This window comes from Leucopleurus acutus (assembly GCF_964270905.1).
Source record: "Leucopleurus acutus genome assembly, chromosome: 1".
NCBI lineage: Eukaryota > Metazoa > Chordata > Mammalia > Artiodactyla > Delphinidae > Leucopleurus > Leucopleurus acutus.
In genome coordinates this window covers 10,067,110-10,090,000 of record NC_139142.1, presented here as the reverse complement: position 1 = coordinate 10,090,000, position 22,891 = coordinate 10,067,110, and the positions used below count along the sequence as shown (strand labels likewise).

Here is a 22,891-nt window from a genome sequence, read left to right as displayed (position 1 = left end):
ATTTATATGTCTGTCTCTCTGCCAGTACCATGCAGTCTTGGTTAATGTAGCTATATAATAAGTCTTAAAATTGAGTAGATAAATTCTTCCCACTTTATTCTTCTTTTTAAAAATTGTTTCACCTATTCTAGTTTTGTTGCTTTTCCATATACATTTTAGAAAAAGATTGTCTACCTCCCAAAAATCTTGTTGGGATTTTGACAGGAATTGTGTTAAACCTGTACACCAATTTGGGAGAATTGACATCTTTATTATGCTGAATTTCCCAATCTATGAGCCTAGTAGGTTTTTCTAATTAATTATGTCTCCTTTGATTTCTTTCATTAACATTGTGTTTTCAGCATATGAGTCCTGTAATTTTGTTAGTATTTCGTTTTCTGAGTGATTGTAAATGATATTGTATTTGTAATTTCAGTGTTCATGTGTTGAATTTTGTCAAATGTTTTTCTGCATTGATATGATCATGTGATATTTTTCTTCTTTAACCTGGTAATATGATGGATTACACTGATTTTGAGTATTGAACTAGCCTTGCGTCCCTGGAGTAAATCTCATTTGATCATGGTGTATAATTCTTCCTTTAACATATTACTGTATTTTATTTGCTAATATTCTGTTAAGGATTTTTTTTTGAAGCCTCCCAGGGCCGCTCCTTGCCGCACACAGCCGGGCTTCCATCCTCCATACATGCAGAGACTGGGAAAACAGTTCTTTTTTTAAAAATTAATTGATGTTTTATTGGGGTATAGTTGTTTTACAATATTGTGTTTCTACTGTACAGTGAAGTGGAGTTCCCTGTGCTATATGGCAGGTTCTCATTAGTTATTTATTTTATACATATTAGTGTATACATGTCAGTCCCAACTCCCAATTCATCCCACCCCCGGCTTCTGCCCTTGGTGTCCATAGGTTTGTTCTCTACACCTGTGTCTGTTTCTGCCTTGCAAACCGATTCATCTGCACCATTTTTCTAGAATCCACATATATGCGTTAATATACGATATTTGTTTTTCTCTTTCTGACTTACTTCACTCTGTGTGACAGAGTAGGTCCATCCAAGTCTCTACAAAAGACCAAATTTCATTCCTTCTTATGGCTGAGTAATATTCCATTGTATATATGTACCATATCTTCTTTATCCATTTGTCTGTTGATGGACATTTAGGTTGCTTCCATGACCTGGCTATTATCAATAGTGCTGCAGTGAACATTGGAGCGCATGCGTCTTTTTGAATTATGGTTTTCTCTGGGTATATGCCCAGTAGTGGGATTGCTGGGTCATATGGTAATTCGATTTTTAGTTTTTTGAGGAACCTCCATACTGTTCTCCATAGTGGCTGTATCAATTTACATTTCCACCAACAGTGCAAGAGGGTTCCCTTTTCTCCACACCCTCTCCAGCATTTGTCGTTTGTAGATTTTCTGATGATGCCCCTTCTAACTGGTGTGAGGTGATACCTCATCGTAGTTTTGATTTGCATTTTTCTAATAATTAGTGATGTTGAACATCTTTTCATGTGCCTCTTGGCCATCTGTATGTCTTCTTTAGAGAAATGTCTATTTAGGTCTTCTGCCCATTTTTTTTTTTTAACATCTTTATTGGAGTATAATTGCTTTACAATGGTGTGCTAGTTTCTGCTGTATAACAAAGTGAATCAGCTATACATATACATGTATCCCCATACTCCTCCCTCTTGCATCTCCCTCCCACCCTCCCTATCCTACCCTTCTAGGTGGTCACAAAGCACCGAGCTGATCTCCCTGTGCTATGCGGCTGCTTCCCACTAGCTATCTGTTTTACATTTGGTAGTATATATAAGTCCATGCCAATCTCTCACTTTGTCTCAGCTTACCCTTCCCCCTCCCCGTGTCCTCAAGTCCATTCTCTACATCCGCATTTTTATTCCTGTCCTGCCCCTAGGTTCTTCATAACCATTTTTTTTCTTTAGATTCCACATATATGTGTTAGCATATGGTATTTGTCTATCTCTTTCTGACTTACTTCACTCTATATGACAGACTCTAGGTCCATCCACCTCACTACAAATAACTCAATTTCATTTCTTTTTATGGCTGAGTAATATTCCATTGTATATGTGTTCCACATCTTCTTTATCCATTCATCCGATGATGGACACTTAGGTTGTTTCCATGTCCTGGCTATTGTAAATAGAGCTGCAGTGAACGTTGTGGTACATGACTCTTTTTGAATTATGGTTTTCTCAGGGTATATGCCCAGTAGTGGAATTGCTGGGTCGTATGGTAGTTCTTTTTTAGTTTTTTAAGGAACCTCCATACTGTTCTCCATAGTGGCTGTATCAATTTACATTTCCACCAACAGTGCAAGAGGGTTCCCTTTTCTCCACACCCTCTCCAGCATTTATTGTTTCTAGATTTTTTGATGATGGCCATTCTGACCAGTGTGAGATGATATCTCATTGTAGTTTTGATTTGCATTTCTCTAATGATTACAGATGTTGAGCATTCTTTCATGTGTTTGTTGGCAATCTGTATATCTTCTTTGGAGAAATGTCTATTTAGGTCTTCTGCCCATTTTTTGATTGTGTTTTTTTTTTCCTTGATATTGAACATTTATTTATTTATTTTTGGCCACGTGGCTTGTGGGATCTTAGTTCCCTGACCGTGAATTGAACCTGCGCTCCCTGCAGTGGAAGCGTGAAGTTCTAACCACTGGACTGCCTGTTAAGCATTTTTTATGCTTAAACATTTTCCCTGTTAAGAATTTTTGCATATATATTCATGAGGGATATTGTTGTGTGTGTGTGTGTGTTGTTTGTGTATATACACACATATACACACGTATATGTGCATGTATATATGTGTATATATATATATTTTTTACTATGTACATATATATGTATATTTTACAATCTTTCCAGGTTTTGTTATCAGTGTAATAATAGCTTCATAAGTGATTTAGGAAGTGTTCTCTTCTGTTTTTTGGAAGAGATTGTGTAGCATGGTGTTAACTCTTCGTTACATGTTTGGTAGAATTCTTCAGTGAAACTATCTGGGCCTTGAGATTTTTTTCAGGAGTTTTAAAATATGAATTCAGTTTCCTTAATAACTGTAGGATTTTTCAAATGATGTATTTCATAGAGGGTGAGTTGTGGCAGTTTGTGTTTTTTGAGGAATTGGTCCATTTTGTCTACGTTTTCAATTTTATGTGTGTAGAATTATTCACAGCATTCTCTTATTATCCTTTCGATGTCTGCAGGGGCTATAGTGATATCTCCTGTTTCAATCCTGATATTGGTAATTTGTGTCTTCTCTCATTTTTACTCTGTCAGTCTTGCTAAAAGTTAGTCAATTTTATTGATCCTTTAAAAGAACCAGGTGTTTGTTTCATTTATTTTTTTCTATTGTTTTCTGTTTTTATTTCATTAATTTCTGCTCTTTATTATCTCCTTCCTCTGCTTGCATTGTGACTAATTTGTTCTTCTAGCTCTCGAGGTGGAAAGTTAAATTAATGATTTGAGATTTTTTCCTCTTCCCTTTCATAAATGTATGCATTTATTGTTATAAATTTCTCTCTCTGAAATGCTTCAGCTGTGTTCCAGAAAGTTTTATAATTTTGTGTTTCATTTTCACTCAATTCAATGTATTTTAAAAATTTTTCCTCTTTGACTCATTTATTATGTAGAAGTATGTTATTTCATTTCCAAGAATTTAGAGAGCTTTCTGTTATCTTTTTATTATTGATTGCTAGTTTGATTCCACTGTGGTCAGAGAAAACTCTTTGTATGATTTGTTGAGGACTTTTTTATGGCCCAGGATGTGGTTTTTCATGGTATATATTCTTTGGGAACTTGAGAAGAATGTGTATTCTACTGTTGTTGGATGGAGTATTCTATAAATGTTAATTAGATATTATTGGTTGATGGTGTTGTTGAGTTCTCTATCCTTGATTTTCTGTCTACTTCCATCCGTTGTTGAGAGAGGGGTGTGGAAGTCTCCACCTACCTGTGTATTTGTCTAGACAACTTCTCCTTTTAGTACTGTCAGGTTTTTTTTGTTTTTGTTTTTTGCAGTTGTATTTGGTGTATACACATTTAGAATTGCTATGTCTTCTCGGTGGACTTCCTCTTTTATCATTATATAATGTCCTTGTCTGTCTCTGGTGATTTTCTTTACAATGAGGTCCACTTTATCTGACATTAATATGGTCACAGCTGCTTTCTTTTGATTTGTATTTCTGTGATATATCATTTTCTGTCCTTTACTTTCAACCTGCTGATACTGTTGTATTTGAAATTAGTTTCTTATGGCTGCATTCAGTTGAGTAATATTCTTTAATCCACTCTGCCAGTCCCTGTCTTTTAATTGATGTAGTTAGATTTTTAACTTTAATGTAACTATTGATATTTAGGGTCTTAAATCTGCCATTTAATTTTTTGTTTTCTGCTTTTTTTACCATGAAATATTTTGTCTTCACATCTATGAGGTATTAGTGATCATATTTTTTAACTAATTGCAAAGTTAGTGAATAAAAAATTCAGTGAATGAAATTCACTGAATTCATATTAAATATTCCTGACATCAGTTCATGCAGTGAGCTATCCATTCATCCATCCTTTTAAGAGACATTTACTAAACCTCTACTTTGGGCCAGTCATTGTCATATGAAACATTACTTTTTCAGATATTTCTCTTCTCTTTTAGTTCTTTAGTAGTGTATTTGTTTCCTGTGGTACTGCAGTAAATTACCACAAACTGGATGGCTTAAAACAACAGAAATGTATTCTGTCACAGTTCTGGAAGTCAAAAGTCTGAAATCAGTATCCACTGAGTCGAAATCAAGGCATCAGCAGGGCTCTAGGGGAGAATCTGTTTGTCTCTTTCAGCTTCTGGTGGTTGTCAGCATTCTCTGGCTGTGGCAGCATCACTCCAGTCTCTGCTTTGTGGTCAAATTGCCTCCTGTTCTGTCTTTTCCCCCAAATGTCTCTTTTAAGGGCACTTGTTATTGGGTTTATAGCCTACTGGGATAATCCATGATGATCTCTTTATCTCAAGATCCTTTTTTAAAAAAATTTTATTATTTTTTTATACAGCAGGTTCTTATTAGTCATCCATTTTATACATATTAGCGTACACATGTCAATCCCAATCTCCCAATTCATCACACCACCACCCCACCCCGCTGCCGCTTTCTCCGCTTGGTGTCCATACGTTTGTTCTCTACATCTGTGTCTCTATTTCTGCCTTGCAAACTGGTTCGTCTGTACCATTTTTCTAGGTTCCACATATATGTGTTAATATACGATATTTGTTTTTCTCTTTCTGACTTCCTTCACTCTGTATGACAGTCTCTAGGTCCATCTACACCTCTACAAATGACCCAATTTTGTTACTTTTTATGGCTGAGTAATATTCCATTGTATATATGTGCCACATCTTCTTTATCCATTCATCTGTCGATGGGCATTTAGGTTGCTTCCATGTCCTGGCTATTGTAAATAGTGCTGCAGTGAACATTGGGGTGCATGTGTCTTTTTGAATTGTGGTTTTCTCTGGGTATGTGCCCAGTATCAATTTACATTCCCACCAACAGTGCAAGAGGGTTCCCTTTTCTCCACACCCTCTCCAGCATTTACTGTTTGTAGATTTTCTGATGATGTCCATTCTAACAGTGTGAGGTGATACCTCATTCTAGTTTTGATTTACATTTCTCTTTAAGATCCTTTTTCAAATTAAGATAATATTCACAATTTCCAGGATTAGGGTGTAGCCATGTTTTTTGGGGGGGCCACCATTCAATCCACTACAAGTAGTACCTTATATGCAGTTTTAATTTCCCTCTTTTGATCTTCTCCTCACCTTGGCATGGGTCTCCTGTTTCCCTCCCTTCTCTTTTCCTTCTTGATTTTGTCTTTTAAAGTATTCACTTAGAGAGTGATGAGAATAGTGGAATGATTGTGCTGACCTGTATTTCACAGCCTACCATACTGCAGCAGGGAAAAACCTTTTTTCACAGCAGGGCAGCTTCATTTAATCAGAATATGCTGCTTATTAACAGAACTTATAAAACTCTGAAGCAGGTAAATATAATACTTTAAAAATTCTTTAAAAAACCATGTTAAGGTCTTATATACCTATAATAAATAATTCCATTTGAAGAGTTAAGTAAAAATAATTTTAGTTAAGGTAAATAAATATTACGGCATCAGTAATTAGCATTTAAATTGGTATCAGTTAAGGGTAGGTGGAATTCCTCTCTGAGGCGGTGCCACATTTACTAGCATCTTTTATATATATTTCAAGTACTTGCACCACTTACGTTGGTTAGCTTATGTTTTAAAAACAAATAATTTGTTTGCATGGAAGTGGTTTTTTGGAAGAATCAGAACACTTTTTCTGAGGTATTTAGGCCACTAGAGTATCACAGATTATTTTAGTAAAACCTTAGTGACCTAATGAATATTCTGTCAAAAAGGTACCATATAAATATACCCTACTGACTTTTAAGAATATAGACTATATCGTTAAGTTTCTGGCGACTCAATCTAGTGCAATAGGTAGTTTCATTGTCCTAGAAGAAAGTTGTATGATTCTGCTGTAGTTGATTTTGTTGCTGTCCCTGCTGTTGTTATGATTATTAATATTTTACCATATTGAAACTTATCATTTATATTTTTATAAAGTATAGCAAACTGGCAGGTAACAGGAAAAAATAAGGTAGAATTTTAAAGTAACTAATAATGGTCTCAAAATTTTTAGACTTTGGCAAGATGTGTGTGTAGATAGAGAATCTTGTTTTAGCATAAGCATAATTAATATCTTCATGCCTTTGTTATAAGATTGACTTAAAAAGCCAGAAATTTCAGTTCTGGCTTTATTTGTATATCTAGGTGATGTGTTTAAAGTTTAAAACTGTCTGAAGTCTGAGTGTTCGTTATTAAAAAGCAGTTGTTTTGAAGTTAATCCCTGCTTTTTATAATGTAAATTATAATTACAAATTTATAGTTACAAATTTTATATTTGTGTTTTCTTTGTAAGTGCTGGTCAAGATATCCAAGGAACAAGCGTGATTGCAAATCTTCCATTTCTGATGCGACAGAACCCTGCTGAGACACTTCGGAGAATCTTGCCAAAAGTCAGAGTAAGTTGCTGTGAAATAAGATTTGAATTCACCGTTTTTTTCCCAGTAGTACGTTGTCATTGTCAGGAGAAATTTTCAGAGCTTTTGATGGCTGATCTTTTGTACCTAATCCTTGAGTGGAGGAAGTATTATGATAAACATTTTGAATTATGTTGAAAATATTTAAGGAAATTAGCTGATGGAAATGGAGAAATCTAGATCTTAAACTGTAAAGATTTCGTTAATCATTTTCTCAGTAGAGACATTATAATGTTTTCAGTAGCTCAAAAAAAATCTTAGTCTTATAAAATCATAGCTATCTTATTTGGTATTCTGTTGACTTAAATATATATTAATAGTATTTCTAGAACATTTATAATATAGTTTAACTGATAGTCCTAATAATCACCGTGGTGCCTGCTAAAGATTGAATTGTGGCCATTGCAGTTTTAGTTTTATATTTAATTGCTTCCTAAATTCCTTCAGAATTAGTTTTCCTGCCATAAACAAAATATTTGATCTACTAGAACTTTCTTTTCTCTGACTATTTAATATTTACTCATTATTCATATATAATATTAAATACATGCTATTTATTATTTATTTGTACCATATGCAAAGTGCTGTTCTTTATTAGAACTTGAATGAACAGAACAGATGATGTCTTTGTGTCTTCAGGGAGCTTACAATACTAATGGGGTCAGGGAGGTTACCTACTAACGGGGATTCTATTTGCTAATAGTGAGTTTTGTAGACTTTGCTTTGGCTTTCTGTTTGGTTTAACTTTTTTATAATTTTTAAATTAATTTATATGTGTTTAAAATACTGTAATTATTAGTGTGTCCTTGGGTTTTATTTTTAGGCACATATGGCATGTTTCCAGTGATGTACATCAGGGATATGCCACGTTATTTTTATAAGATGTCCACATTTCTATGCAGGCGATATGGATTTTTTTTTTTTTTTTTTTTTTTTTTTACTGATTACAGTGGTGAATTGAGAAGATGTTTATTTTAGTATCACGTGTGATTCAAAAGTGAATGAAGCTTTTTCATGTCTGTTTTTCCCAAATCATTCCATAATTTCAATGGAATTAAGTCTACACAGTCTAGGTTTAATTTCACATTCAACTGAAGTGATATTAACTGACCTAAGCTTGTTAACATGTCACCCGGGAGTACCAGTTAAACAGTAGTAGAAGGGAACAGGTGGTTAGGTCGTCTTAACTAAGGAGTTATTGTACATAAGCAAATGAAATTTAAAGCTAAAAATATTGAGCACGGTGTACACTCTGTGTTGAGCAGGCTAAATCCAGACCCCAGGCCGCACCTGCAAGTTAAAAGTTTCATAAAGCAAGAGTAGAAGCTGGAGGATAGACAGCAGTGAGCTTTAGGTGGCCTCTAACTTCATAAAGCAAGAGTAGAAGCTGGAGGATAGGCAGCAGTGAGCTTTAGGTGGCCTCTAACTTCATAAAGCAAGAGTAGAAGATGAAGGATAGACAGCAGTGAGCTTTAGGTGGCCTCTAACTTCATAAAGCAAGAGTAGAAGCTGGAGGATAGGCAGCAGTGAGCTTTAGGTGGCCTCTAACTTCATAAAGCAAGAGTAGAAGCTGTAGGATAGGCAGCAGTGAGCTTTAGGTGGCCTCTAACTTCATAAAGCAAGAGTAGAAGCTGGAGGATAGACAGCAGTGAGCTTTAGGTGGCCTCTAACTTCATAAAGCAAGAGTAGAAGCTGGAGGATAGGCAGCAGTGAGCTTTAGGTGGCCTCTAACTTCATAAAGCAAGAGTAGAAGCTGGAGGATAGGCAGCAGTGAGCTTTAGGTGGCCTCTAACTTCATAAAGCAAGAGTAGAAGCTGGAGGATAGGCAGCAGTGAGCTTTAGGTGGTCTCTAACTTCATAAAGCAAGAGTAGAAGATGAAGGATAGACAGTAGTGAGCTTTAGGTAGCCTCTAACTTATTTTGAAAAAAATCCTTTGCTAATGAGTTCACAATAAAGTTAACTAAATAATAACTCCTGAGAAATCTTGATTTCATGGGAATGTATAAAGGATATTATATACTCACATATAGAGCATATTTATACAAAGAATCAAATGTCTCTGCAGAAACTATGTAACTGAGTTAGAGAGGGTAAGATTTTATTAAGCTTTTAAAGTTATTAAGTTTAATTCATAATGCAGAAGATTAACTGAAGAAAGGGATGTAAAGAAAATGTATACTAATGAATATATACTAAGAAAATCTTAGTAGCAGCTATTTATGTAGGATTCTCATTTATTTTGCCCTGTACTAAAAAAGGTAGAAAACAGCCCAGATTAGATTCTATATCAGGAAGACATAAAGACTATGGAAAACAATTAAAGAACAAGCATAGGAGAGTATTTAATTGTGTGATTCTGATTTATGTAAAAATGCTGAAGAATTAAGCAAATGGGAAACACTTCTTTATGGGGGCAATAATAATGACTTTTATAGAGGGTTTAATATAAAATGTAGGCAGCTAAACATTTAAGCAACCCCACATCAAATTCTAAAACCTATGAGCAAATCATTTAAAATCATAGTATTCAGATACTATTAAGACTTGTTGGTACTCACAGAACCTTCTTTTATTCTGCCTTGCTTCTGTGAGTGGTTACTTCCAACTGATAAAGGTATGACAAAAATTGCACATAGCCACTTTATTCACTCTTGCCATGGCCATAATTTCTTATCTAATTTTATAAAAAAAGCAATCTTGTGTCTCAAAATGAGCATTTAGTGATAACGGCCTTCTCATTCATTCATTCATAAAAATTTACTGAGTACCTCCCGTGTGCCAGATTCTAAGCACTGAGAAAACAGAGGTGAACAAAACAGAGAACTCACCCCCAAGGACGTTTCCAAAGGGGGAAACAGACATTAAACAAGTGAGTGAGTGTAAAGAACAGGATCAAGTAAGGGGGCCGTTGGGAGAGCTGGGAAAGTGGGAGGATACTGACTATGCTTTGGGAGGTTAAGGACAAGGACACATCTTTGAGGAACTGAAAACTGAAGGGATAGGCGGAAACAGCCATTTGAGTAGTCAGGAATGAGTGGTCCAGGCAGAGAGAGCAGGAAGAGTTTGGTGGAACTGCGAGAGGTAAGCGTGGTTGGAGTCCAGTGGGTGGGGGTGGGTTGTGAATCGAAGAGAGGACAGTGACGGAGCATATGCAAGTGTTGCTCTTTCCTAGGACAGTGGAGAGCCACTGAAGACTTTAAGCAGGGCGGTGACTTATCTCACGGACATGCTACAATGATCATTTGCTAATTGTGTGGAGGGTGGATTGGAGCAGGAGTTGGGAAGCTGCAGCATGAGGGCGGCTAATTAGGACAATAGAGTGGTGGATACATCCAAGATGCATTTATTGGGAGAGAATGAACTACATAATGGATCAGATGTGGAAAGCGAGGGATGACTTCCAGATTATTTCTGGCTTGAGCTTCCGTATGGTTCTGCTGGTTTTGAGTGTCTTGGTTGATAATTTATTAAATCGATGGGGAAAAATAGTTTGAATACGCTCCAGTGCTAACCTTCAGTGAATGGTTTATTTTTAGAGACTTTAAAGACATGAATAATAATTATTTTATGTAAGAAGTTAATCATTGCCCAGATTCTTTTCATATTTATAACAGTAGTATAAGCCGCTTTTAGAACTCCTGCTGTACCTTCTCTTTACCTTAAGGAACATCACATAAAGTGATGGAGATATTTCTGGGCTTATGTATTATAAAAATTCACCAAACAAGATGTTTTTGATTCTGTTTTTGTGGGGTTTTTTTATTTGTATTTTATATTTACAATAATGAATTGACTGAAAAATGGTTTAAAAAATAGGTTGCTATTTTCACTGTTTTAGAGATGAAGGAATTTAAGGTTAAAAATAAAGTGGCAGAAAGAGAGGCAGGATTAGAACTGAGCTAACACACAGTATTTCTTCAGTTTACTTTCTAAGTTATATCTAAGTGGATTATGAAGGATAGTGCAGTTAGATCACTCATCTCAAGGTTAATTTAAATAAGAGTCCAGAAAGGAAATATTTTGACCTCCAATTTAAATTCTCTATCTAATTCTAGATATGAGACACTTCTGAATATACAGTTGACTCTTGAACAGCACGGGTTTGAACTGGTTGGGCCCATCTGTGCTTGGACTTTTTCAATACACATGTACCATTGTACTACACGATCAGAAGTTGGTTAAATCTGTGGTTATGGAACCTGGGATATGGAGGGAGGGCCGACTGTAAAGTTATATGTGGATTTCCCACTGCCTGGAGGGTTGACTCCCCTAAACTGCATTGTTCAAGGAACAACTGTAGTAGTTATATCTATTTTATATGATTTAATCCTAGGGTATCTTTTGAAAAAGAAAACAGTTTTTTTCTGTGGTTTTTATTGATTAAGTTTGAATTCTTTCCACAATATATTATGTTGAATTAATATTGGATGTTAGATTTGACTTGAACTTCTGGTTGTCTAGAAATGAAAGAATTTGTTTTGTCAGGATAAATTTCTAAAATACTGTGGTCCTTTATAAAATGTGAAATAGTAATGATATAATTAACCATATAATATCAGTGACTCCTTTATAAATGAAGTGCAAAAAAAAAGTCTCTGCCTGTTGAGTTATTGAATGCTGTTATTGTTTTTTCACTTATTTTGGGAACCAAAATAAGGCGTAAAATTGTCTATTAAAAAATGTGCAACGTCAGGAAGAGATAAAAATAACTGTAGGTCATTTATTGAGGTCTTACAATGTGTCAGGCACTGTACTCTGTCAAACATTTTGCACATTTTTATCTCTTTGAATGCTCATGGCAGTTCTGTAAGGGTCACTTGATTGAGGAAGAAGCAACTTAGGTGAGTAACTTGCCCAAAGTCACGGTGCTAGCAAGTGGTATAATTAGGTTTGAATAGGGAGTCTGACTCCTGGGTCCTCTCTCTTAACTGCTATACAACCTCTTCATTAGCTCATCGTGACTGCAACAAATATGTAATATATAATTTTAGTTCCTCAGCCTGAGTCATCTCTCTTGTGGCTATTGCAAGAGGCCTCCTTACTGGACCTGTTGCTTCCCCTTTGCTCCCTGGAGCCCATTCAGCCAGAGAGATCGTTCATTTATTTATTTATTTAGCATCAATTTACGCATTACTGAGATGAATAAAATTGTATATATTTAAAGCGTACAGTGTGATGATTTAATATGTGTATACATCGTGAAATGCTTACCCCAATCAAATTAATTAATACCTCCATCATCTCACATAGTTAATTTTTTTCTTAGTGAGATCTCTTAAAGATCTTTCAGAGAGATCAGTCATATCTTTTCTTCTTGAATGAAAACTACTAAAGTGGTGTGGTAGGCAGAACAGTGGCCTCCCAAAGATATCAGGTCCTAATCCCTGGAACCTGTAAATGTTACCTTATTTAGAAAAAGAGGTTTTGTAGATGTGGTTAAGGATCTTGAGACAGGGAGATTATCCCGGATTATCTGGGTGGGCCCTAAATGCCATCAGATGTATCCCTATAAGAGGAAAGCTGAGGGAGATTTGACCCAGACATGGAGGAGAAGGCAGTGTGAAGGCAGAGGCAGAGATTGCCATGATGAGGCCACCAGCCAAGGAATGCCAGCAACTACCAGAAGCTGGAAGAGGCAAGTAACTGATTCTACCTAGTGTCTCTGGAGGGAGTGTGTCCTTGCCAACACTTTGATTTTGGCTGAGTGATACTGATTTAGGACTAATGGCCTCCAGAACTGTGAGAGAATACATTTCTGTTGTTCTAAGCCACTCAGTTTGTGCTAATTTATTATACCAACCACAGGAAAGTAATACAAGTAACTTCCCATTTCAGATAGAGTAAAACTCCTTACCATGCCCTAAAATGACCCTGACTAGCTTTCTGACCTCATCACCTACCCTTCTTTTCTCTTTCTTCCGTAAGGGCAGAAGCCTTGTCAGTCTGATTTATCACTGTATCCCCAGAATCTAGAACAGTGCTTGGCAAAAACAGGCACTCAAAAATAATTTTAAAATGAGCATTGATTGAGCTTGATATTCTGAGACAATAAGTGTCTACCTGAAAGACCAGTGACACTTGATCCACTAATGGCATTTTTGGATGAGAAGTAAAAACAGGATATCAGTGGAGTGATATAATGCTGACTTACATTTCTAGAGAGACCGTTTTTGGGGGAGGAGTGGGAGAAAGATATAAAATAGGGAAAGGATAAAAGAGACATAATTCATCAATATGAAACTTAATCATTTGAGATCAGTAGATGTGGTCTATGAATCTTTTGATTCTGAAAATATTCATTAGTTCTACTTTTATTATATTATGTTTTTCCCAATGTGATTATTTGAGCATTTTATATCTACTGAATAGAGGTCGATTTTTTAAAGTTTATTTTAAAATCTTTATAGATAGCCTTTACTATGTAAATAAATATATTTGTTACTAAAAGCTTTACTTACTTTTTAAGGTCTATTTCAAGTAGCACGGATATGTGAATAACCGATAATAATAATGTGAGGAACCCTTCCTGTGGGCCAGGCCCTGTGCTCAGTGCTTTAGACACATCCTTTTAAACCTCTTATAACAACTCCACACCATGTATTTATTCTCATTTGACAGTTGAGAAAATCTAGGCTTAAAAAATTCAGTGTTTTGACTATGATATTTTGTTGAAGCATACGATTATATAATTTATTCTTACAGTGCACCAAGGAAAAAAGAAATAGTCTTAACTAAAAGAATTAAAGAGCACAAACAGATGATACAAATTGCTTTTTCCTTTGGTTTGCAGTTCAAAAATAAAAGTACCTGTCTTCCTCACTCTAGGTGATGTTTTCTGAGATAAGTTAAAAGTTAAGTTCTGAAAAAAGCACAAGGATTTTGTAAAGGCAACACAGTTATACATAATAAGCAGAACATGATGTTCCAGAACATGACGTTCCAACTCCCTACAGGTCATAAAGGGCCCGCAGTAGAGTAGGACTCTACTGACAGGCTTAGCATTGAAGGACACTCTGATGTGAAGTAAGGTGAAGAAGAAAGTGAAGTTATTCCTATAATGTCAGATTGATGGAGAAAAATCATCAGGGTCAGAACTGACCTTATGAGGAGTTTTTGCGGGATAGGAAGCATAAAATTGTGTAACTTATTCTTCCAGTTCACTAAGAAAAAAAGAAGTAGTATTAGCCAAAGGAATTAGAGAGCATGGACAGATGGTATAAAATGACTCTTTCTTTTATGGTTTACAGCTGAAAAATAAAAATACATTGATCACAATGCATTTTGAAAATAATGTTTGTGTTATATCTTTTTATGTATATCCATTTGTGTTTAAGGACAAAATAGAGTAACATCATTAATTATTAGACAATAGTAGTAAATTCAATGGAAACACTGGCTGCAAATATAGTTTTTTCTGGGCATTTATAAAAAGTTACATAAGCTAATATTCTTAATAGATCTAAAAATATTCCCTTTCAGTAAGCTAAATTCTAGTGGAGACCAGTGTTCTCACATGTGCTTCTTAGTCATTCAATCATGTTATTTTTATCCTGCCTAAGATAAAAATGAGCTGGAACTTCTGAATTTCTTAATTAGAAAATCTTTTATTTCTGTGATAACGGGACCACCGTTATCATAGAAATACTTGAATATTGTTTTCTGACTTTAGGCATTTGGATGATACAAAGGATAATTTATGGATATTTTAATTTACAATCCTTGCAAGACTCTAAAACAAAGAAGATATTCACAGACTCCACTGTAATAAAGGTCTGAAATGTTTGATTTAAAACTGTATGGATTAACTAGGCTTTTGGCAGTGTGGTGAAGCGGATAGCCTAGAATATGTTCCCAAATCAGAACATCTAGAAGCTCTAGATAAAGTACAACAAGCATTCTTTTAAATGTATGGTTAAGCTTATAAGAGAGTAAGGAATATTCAAGGCTCAGAAGCAAAGCAATCAGTTCCACTTCTACTTAGGATATAGATGTGTGCAAGAAAACATCACTCCCATTCTAACAACAATGGCATGTTCACAAAATTCACATCATCATAACTTTTCTTGAGCCCATCAGAAGTGGTCACAAAACAATTAAGTGAACTGTATTCAGAAGAGCTCTCTGAGGAAAGATGGGACACAGAGACACTGACTTTTGACAAGAGTGTAAGAGGAAGACGTGGCCACCCCAAAGAATTGTTAGAAAAAATCAGCTAAAATTTTGACAAGTTTTTAAAGTTTGATCTGTGGGCTCGCATGTCAGTTTGGAATAACTCAGAGCTGCAGACACAAGGGAACTTTGCACTCACTTGTGAGCTCTTTTCCCCAGGCCTGCTTGCCTTGGCCGGGGTAGGAGACTGGAGAGGACTTCCTCTGGTGATGCAGGTATGGTGATGATTGCTGCTGGGGAACAGGGGACACAGCACTGCCCACTTCCTCACAGTGACATGCACGGACATACAGGGAATTTCAGCAGCGGGTTGGGCACTATAAAAGAATCAAATGAAAATCCTAGAAATAAAAAAAGGATGATATCAGAGATGAAGCGTTTCTCCAACAGGGCCAACTGGGGAAAGAATCAGTGAACTTGAAGGTAGAAGTTATGTAAACAAACAAAAAGATAAAAAAGAATGAAAAAATACAAGAGAGCATTCAGTGGCTTTGAGACAGTATAAAGTGGTATAATACACGTGCAATCAAAGTCTCAGAATGAGAGAAGAGAGAACTATTTGCAGAAATAGTGGCCAAGACTTTTTTGAGATTAATCAATGACAACAAGCCAAAGACCCAAGAAGCTCAGAGGACGCCAAGCAAGGTAAATGCACACACACCGTCCGCCTAGGCACATCGTGATCAAACTGCTGAAAATGAAAAATCAGAGACAGCCTTGGGAACAGCGAGGGACAAAAGAAACGTTAAATATAGAGGAACAAATGTGAGAATTAAGCAGCCTTATGGTCGGAAAATATGCAGGCCAGGGAGCAGTGGAATGTGTATTAAAAGTACTGCAAGCAAAAGCAACAACAACAGCAAAAAAGGTCAACAAGAAATCTGTACCCAGTGAAAATATCTTTCAAGGATGGAGGCAAAAAACTATTTTGGTTTTAGATAAATAAATCGAAAGAATTCATTGTACTAGACTTACACTATAAGAAATGGTGAGGGAGGTTCTTTAAGGCAGACGTAATATAATACCAGATGGAAATTGGATTTATGTGAAGAAATGCAGAGCTCCAGAAGTGGTAAAAATTAAGGTAAATGTAAATGAAATAATAACAGTTCTACACAGATTCTTCCAGAAAATAGAGGATAAAGTAAGAACTTCACAAGCGATTCTAGGAGGCTAACATTATCCTGATACCCAAATAACACACAGACATTACAAAAAAACTATAGATGCGTATCCCTTATGAACTTAGATGCAAACATCTGAAAAACAGCAGATCAAATTCAGCAATATGAAACAGCTAATACATCATGACCAATCAGGGTTTATCACAGTAACTTAGGGTTGGTTTAAAATTCAAAATCTAATCAGTATAAGTCATCATATCAACAAACTAAAACAAAACAAAAACTAAAATGCCACCATCTGATCATCTCAGTAGATTTAGGAAAAGCATTTGACAAAACCCAGCATCATTCCTGGAGAAAAAACCCCAAACTTTATCATATTAGGAACAGATAGGAACCTCCTCTGTGAAAAACTGGCAGGTAACATCGTACTTAAAGGTGAAAGACTGAATGTTTTCCCCTAGTATCAGGAACAAGCCAAGAGTGTACACTCCTTACTGCATTTGTTCAACACTGTGCTAGGTATTGTAACCAGTGCAGAAAGGCAACAGAAAGAAGTGAAAGGTATCCACATTTCAGAGAAAGAAATAAGGCTGCCTTTTTCTGTCAGATGACATTGTCATCTTTGTAGCAATCTACAAAAGAAAAATATTTAGAACTACTGAGTATGGAAAGTTTGCAGGATACAAGATAAATGTACGAATAAATTGTATTTCTACACACTAGCAATAAGCAATTGGAAATTGAAGTTTTTCTTAAACAATTAAAGTATGTAATACTTAGGGATAAATCTGATAAATGTGTTAAGACCTGTATACTGAAAACTATAGAACATTGCTGAGAGAAATAATAAAAGAACGAAGTGAACGGAGATACACCACGTTCATGGATCAGAAGATTCAATATTATTATGTCAGTTCTTCTCAGATAAATCTATATATTTAATGCAAAATAATAATTCCAGCAGGTTAGGGTTTTTTCTGTTGTAGAAAGTAAGTGAATTCTAAAATTCATATGAAAATGCAAAGGACTTAGAATAGCCAAAACAATTTTGAAAAAGAGAAAGGTGGAAAACTTTTATTACCTGATTTTGAGACCTAATATACAGCATAGCAATTAAGACTATGAATACTGGTATAAAGACAAATCAGTGGGAGATACGGAGAGATTTTTAAAAGCCCATAGATATGTTCCCAGTTGATTTTAACACAGGTACAAAGGCAATTCATTGCAGAGACGATAGTCCTTTCAACAAATAGTGCTGGGTCAGTTGAGAAAAAAGTCCATACTTTGTACCATATACAGAAGTTAACCTCAAATAGATCATAAACCTGAGTGTTAAAAACTAAAATCGTAAAAACTTCTAGAAGAAAACATAAGACTAAATCTTTGTGACCTTGGGTTACACAGAGATTTCTTTATATATATGACACTAAAAGTATGATCCATAGAAGATAAATTTGATTTCATGAAAGTGTAAAGCTTTTGCTCTTCAGAAGGCAGTTAAGAGAATGAAAAATAAGTCATGGAATGGGAGAAAATATAAATCACATACGTGATGAAGCATATGTGTTCAGAATACACAAAGAACTCTCAAGACTCAGTAATAAAACAACCCAATTTAAAAAAAGGCAAGACATTTAAACTGATACTTCACCAAAGATTTGTGGATAGCCAATAAACGAAAGATGTTCAGTATCATTAGTCATTAGATAAATGCAAATAAATTTATACACCTGTTAGAGTATATGTACTAAAAAAAACCCTGATAATACTAAGTATAGGCAAGAATGTGGAGCAACTCAAACTCTTATACACTGTTGGTGGAAATGTATCAGTAAAATTGTACAACCACTTAGGGAAACAGTTTGGCAGTTTCTCAGAAGTTTAAACATACACCTATTGAATCACTCAACCAGTTCACTTCTAAGGATTAAGAGAAATTAAAGCAAGTGTTTATATAAATACTTGTATATAATTGTAATAGTAATTACAACTCTGATTATTGCAGTAATATCATTGCAACTCTATTTGTAATAGCCGAAACGAAAAATAATCCACATGGCCATCAACAGGTGAATGGATAAACAAATTGTGGTATATCCATATAATATACCACAAACTAATGTTTATGTATTCTGAATCCAAGTCCTTTGTTGGTTATGTATTGAAATATCTTCTTCCACTCTGTGGTTTATCCTAATGTTTTAGATTAATTTTGTAAACAACATGTTTGGGTTTTATTTTTTATCCAATCTGACTCTGTTTTAATTAGAACATTTCATCCATTTACTTTTAATTGCATATATTATCTTACTATTTATTTGTTTTTTCTGTTTGGTGTTCTTTTTTTGTCAATTATTTCCTTTTTTTGAATTAATGAAGTGGTTTTATTACTTTACTTTACGCCCCCTCCCGTTAGCTTGGAACTCTCCTTTACTTTTCCTTTGTTAGTGACCTCAGGGATTATAACGAAGACACATTACCGAAGTTTAATGTTCATTGGTATTTTTACCTTCTTTCTGATAATATGAGCTCTTATTTATGTGTTATTGTTGTCAGATATTTCAATTATTTATGTATTTCAAGACTCACAGTTATTACTGTTTTATATAATCAATATTTATTTAGATTTACCCACATATTTGTCATTTTTTGTTGCCTGTAGTGTTTCCATTTGGAATCATTTTTCTTCTGCCTGAAGAAAAATACCCCTTAGTATTTCCTTTAGTACAAATCTGCTAGTGACAAATTCTGTTTTTCTTTTTTGGCCTGAAAATGTATTTCACATTCAGTTTTTTAAATTAATTTTTTATTGTAATGCAGTTGATTTACAGTGTTGTGTTAGTTTCTGCTATACAACAAAGTGAGTCAGTTATACATATACATATAACCACTCTTTTTTAGATTCTATTTGCATATAGGTCATTACAGAATATTGAATAGAGTTCCATGTGCTATACTGTAGGTTCTTATTACTTACCTATTTTATATATAGTAGTGTGTATATTTCAATCCCAATTTATCCCTTTCCCTGTTGGTAACCATAAATTTGTTTTCTACATCTGTGACTCAATTTCTGTTTTGTAAATGGGTTCATCTGTACCATTTTTCTAGATTCCACGTATAAGCAATATCATATGATATTTGCCTTTCTCTGTCTGACTTACTTCACTCAGTGTGACAATCTCTAGGTCCATGCATGTCACTGCAAATGGCATTATTTTGTACTTTTTATGGCTGAGTAATATTCCATTGTATATGTGTACCACATCTTCTATATCCATTCCTCTGTCAATGGGCATTTAGGTTGCTTCCATGACCTGGCTATTGTAAATAGTGCTGCAATGAACATTGAGATGCATGTATCCTTTCAAATTATGGTTTTCTTCAGATATATGCCCAGGAGTGGGATTGCTGGATCATGTGGTAGCTCTATTTTTAGTTTTTTAAGGAATCTCCATACTGTTCTCCATAGTGGCTGTACTGATTTACCTTCCCACCAATGGTGTAGGAGGGTTCCCTTTTCTCCACACCCTCTCCAGCATTTATTGTTTACAGATTTTTTGATGATGGCCATTCTGACCGGTGTGAGGTGATACCTCATTGTAGTTTTGATTTGCATTTCTCTAATAATTAGTGATGTTGAGCATGTCTTCTTGTGCCTCTTGGCCATCTGTATGTCTTCTTTGGAGAAATGTCTCTTTAGATCTTCCACTCATTTGTTGATTGGGCTGTTTGTAAATAGATGTTTTATGAACAGGATTTTGGCCTATCTGTATGGAGGTTTCTTTCTAGCACATGTATGGCTTCTTGAATCTGTGGCTTAATTTGTCAGTTTTGGAAAATTCTCGGACATTATCTTTTAAAATAATGCTCTGCTTAATCTTTTCTCTCCTTCGAGGACTCCAATTTCACATATATTTGACTTTTTAATAGTATCTTCTATGTCCTTTATCTTCTTTTCCATGCTTTTCTCTTTGTGATTCTTTCTGAGTGTTATCTTGGCCCATGTTTCAGTTCACTAATTCATCTGTGTCTAAGTTGCTTTTGATTATTGTATTTTTCTGGTCTGGAATTTCTGTTTAGCTCTTGAAAAAATCCGCCATATCCTTTTTAAAAAGTATCTTTGATTTTTCTGTCAAAATTCTCAACTGTATCTTTTATTCTTTTGAACCAGGGATATATCAGAGAGCACCAATACCTGGGGCTCCTTTTGGAACTTTTCTATTTCCTGTTGCATCTTCTGGTTCTCATTCATATTATCTCTTTGTGTGCCTGGATATTATTGATTGTGTGCTTGATCTTGTCTTTGACAAATTATTCATAGAAGTGTTTGAGACCTAGGGTAATATCTTCCTCTAGAAAGGAATATGTTTTCTTCTGACAGCCATTTAACTGCACTAGCAATAAAGTCTCGCTTAATCCAGTTTCATGAGTCAGATGACTTGAAACTGGGTTATTCTCTCTGCAAAGGCTGGGCTACTTTATTTATTTTTAAATTTTTTTAAATTTTATTTTTTTATACAGCAGGTTCTTATTAGTTACACACTTTATACATATTAGCATATATATGTCAATCCCCATCTCTCAATTCATCACATCACCACCCCCTCTCCATGCCACGTTCCCCCCTTGGTGTCCATACGTTTGTTCTCTACATCTGTGTCTCTGTTTCTGCCCTGCAAGCTGTTCATCTGTACCATTTTTCTAGGTTCCACATATATGCATTAATATACGGTATTTGTTTTTCTCTTTCTGACTTACTTCACTCTGTATGACAGTCTTTAGATCCATCCACGTCTCTACAAATGACCCAGTCTTGTTCCTTTTTATGGCTGAGTAATATTCCATTGTATGTATGTACCACATCTTTATCCATTCATCGATGGGCATTTAGGTTGCTTCCATGACCTGGCTGTTGTATATAGTGCTGCAGTGATCATTGGGATGCATGTGTCTTTCTGAATTACGGTTTTCTCTGGGTATATGCCTGGTAGTGGGATTGCAGGGTCATATGGTAATTCTATTTTTAGTTTTCTAAGGAACCTTCATACTGTTGTCCATAGTGGCTATATCAGTTTACATTCCCACCAACAGTGCAAGAGAGTTCCCTTTTCTCCACACCCTCGCCAGCATTTGTTGTTTGTAGACTTTATGATGATAACCATTCTAACTGGTGTGAGGTGATACCTCATTGTAGTTTTGATTTGCATTTGTCTAATAATTAGTGATGTTGAGCAGCTTTTCATGTGCTTCTTGGCCATCTGTATGTCTTCTTTGGAGAAATGTCTATTTAGGTCTTCTGCCCATTTTTGGATTGGGTTGTTTGTTTTTTTAATATTGAGTTGCATGAGCTGTTTTTATATTTTGGAGATTAATCCTTTGTCCGTTGATTCATTTGCAAATGTTTTCTCCCATTCTGAGGGTTGTCTTTTCTTCTTGTTTATAGTTTCCGTTGCTTTGCAAAAGCTTTTAAGTTTCATTGGGTCCCATTTGTTTATTTTTGTTTTTATTTCCATGACTCTAGGAGGTAGATCAAAAAAGTTCTTGCTGTGATTTATGTCAGAGTGTTCTTCCTGTCTTTCCTCTAAGGGTTTTTAGTGTCTAGTCTTACATTTAGGTCTCTAATCCATTTTGAGTTTATTTTTGTGTATGGTGTTACGGAGTGTTCTAATTTCTTTCTTTTACATGTAGCTGTCCAGTTTTTCCAACACCACTTATTGAAGAGACTGTCATTCTCTGTTGTATATCCTTGCCTCCTTTGTCATAGATTAGTTGACCATAGGTGCGTGAGTTTATCTCTGGGCTTTCTATCCTGTTCCATTGATCTATATTTCTGTTTTTGTGCCAGTACCATATTGTCTTGATTACTGTAGCTTTGTAGTATAGTCTGAAGTGTGATTCCCCTAGCTCTTTTGTTTCCCTCAATACTGCTTTGGCTATATGGGGTCTTTTATGTCTCCATACAAATTTTAAGATTTTTTTGTTCTAGTTCTGTAAAAAATGTCATTGGTAATTTGATAAGGATTGCATTGAATCTGTAGATTGCTTTGGGTAGTATAGTCATTTTCACAATATTTATTTTTCCAGTCCAAGAACATGGTATATCTCTCCATCTGTTTGTATCATCTTTAATTTCCTTCATCAGTGTCTTATAGTTTTCTGAGAACAGGTCTTTGCTCTCCCTAGGTAGGCTTATTCCTAGGTATTTTAATCTTTTTGTTGCAGTGGTAGATGGGAGTGTTTCCCTAATTTCTGTTTCAGATTTTTCATCATTAGTATAAAGGAATGCAAGAGATTTCTGTGCATTAATTTTGTATCCTGCTACTTTACCAGATTCATTGATTAGCTCTAGTAGTTTTCTGGTGGCATGTTTAGGATTCTCTATGTAAAGTATCATGTCATCTGCAAACAGTGACAGTTTTACTTCTTCTTTTCCAATCTGTATTTCTTTTA

The 22,891-nt window shown here is 35.2% G+C and overlaps 1 protein-coding gene across 2 annotated transcripts in view; it reads left to right on the top strand.

Annotated features, from left to right (window-relative positions):
- Positions 1 to 22,891, top strand: part of PPP4R4 (protein phosphatase 4 regulatory subunit 4) — a gene marked incomplete at both ends in the record, with an annotated part of 120,649 nt that overhangs the window by 34,248 nt on the left and 63,510 nt on the right. For both annotated transcript variants that reach the window (XM_082835375.1, XM_082835374.1), the window contains one exon: positions 7,018 to 7,120. In XM_082835375.1, the coding sequence (XP_082691501.1) occupies positions 7,018 to 7,120 (103 nt within the window). The remainder of the gene's footprint in view (positions 1 to 7,017; positions 7,121 to 22,891) is intronic.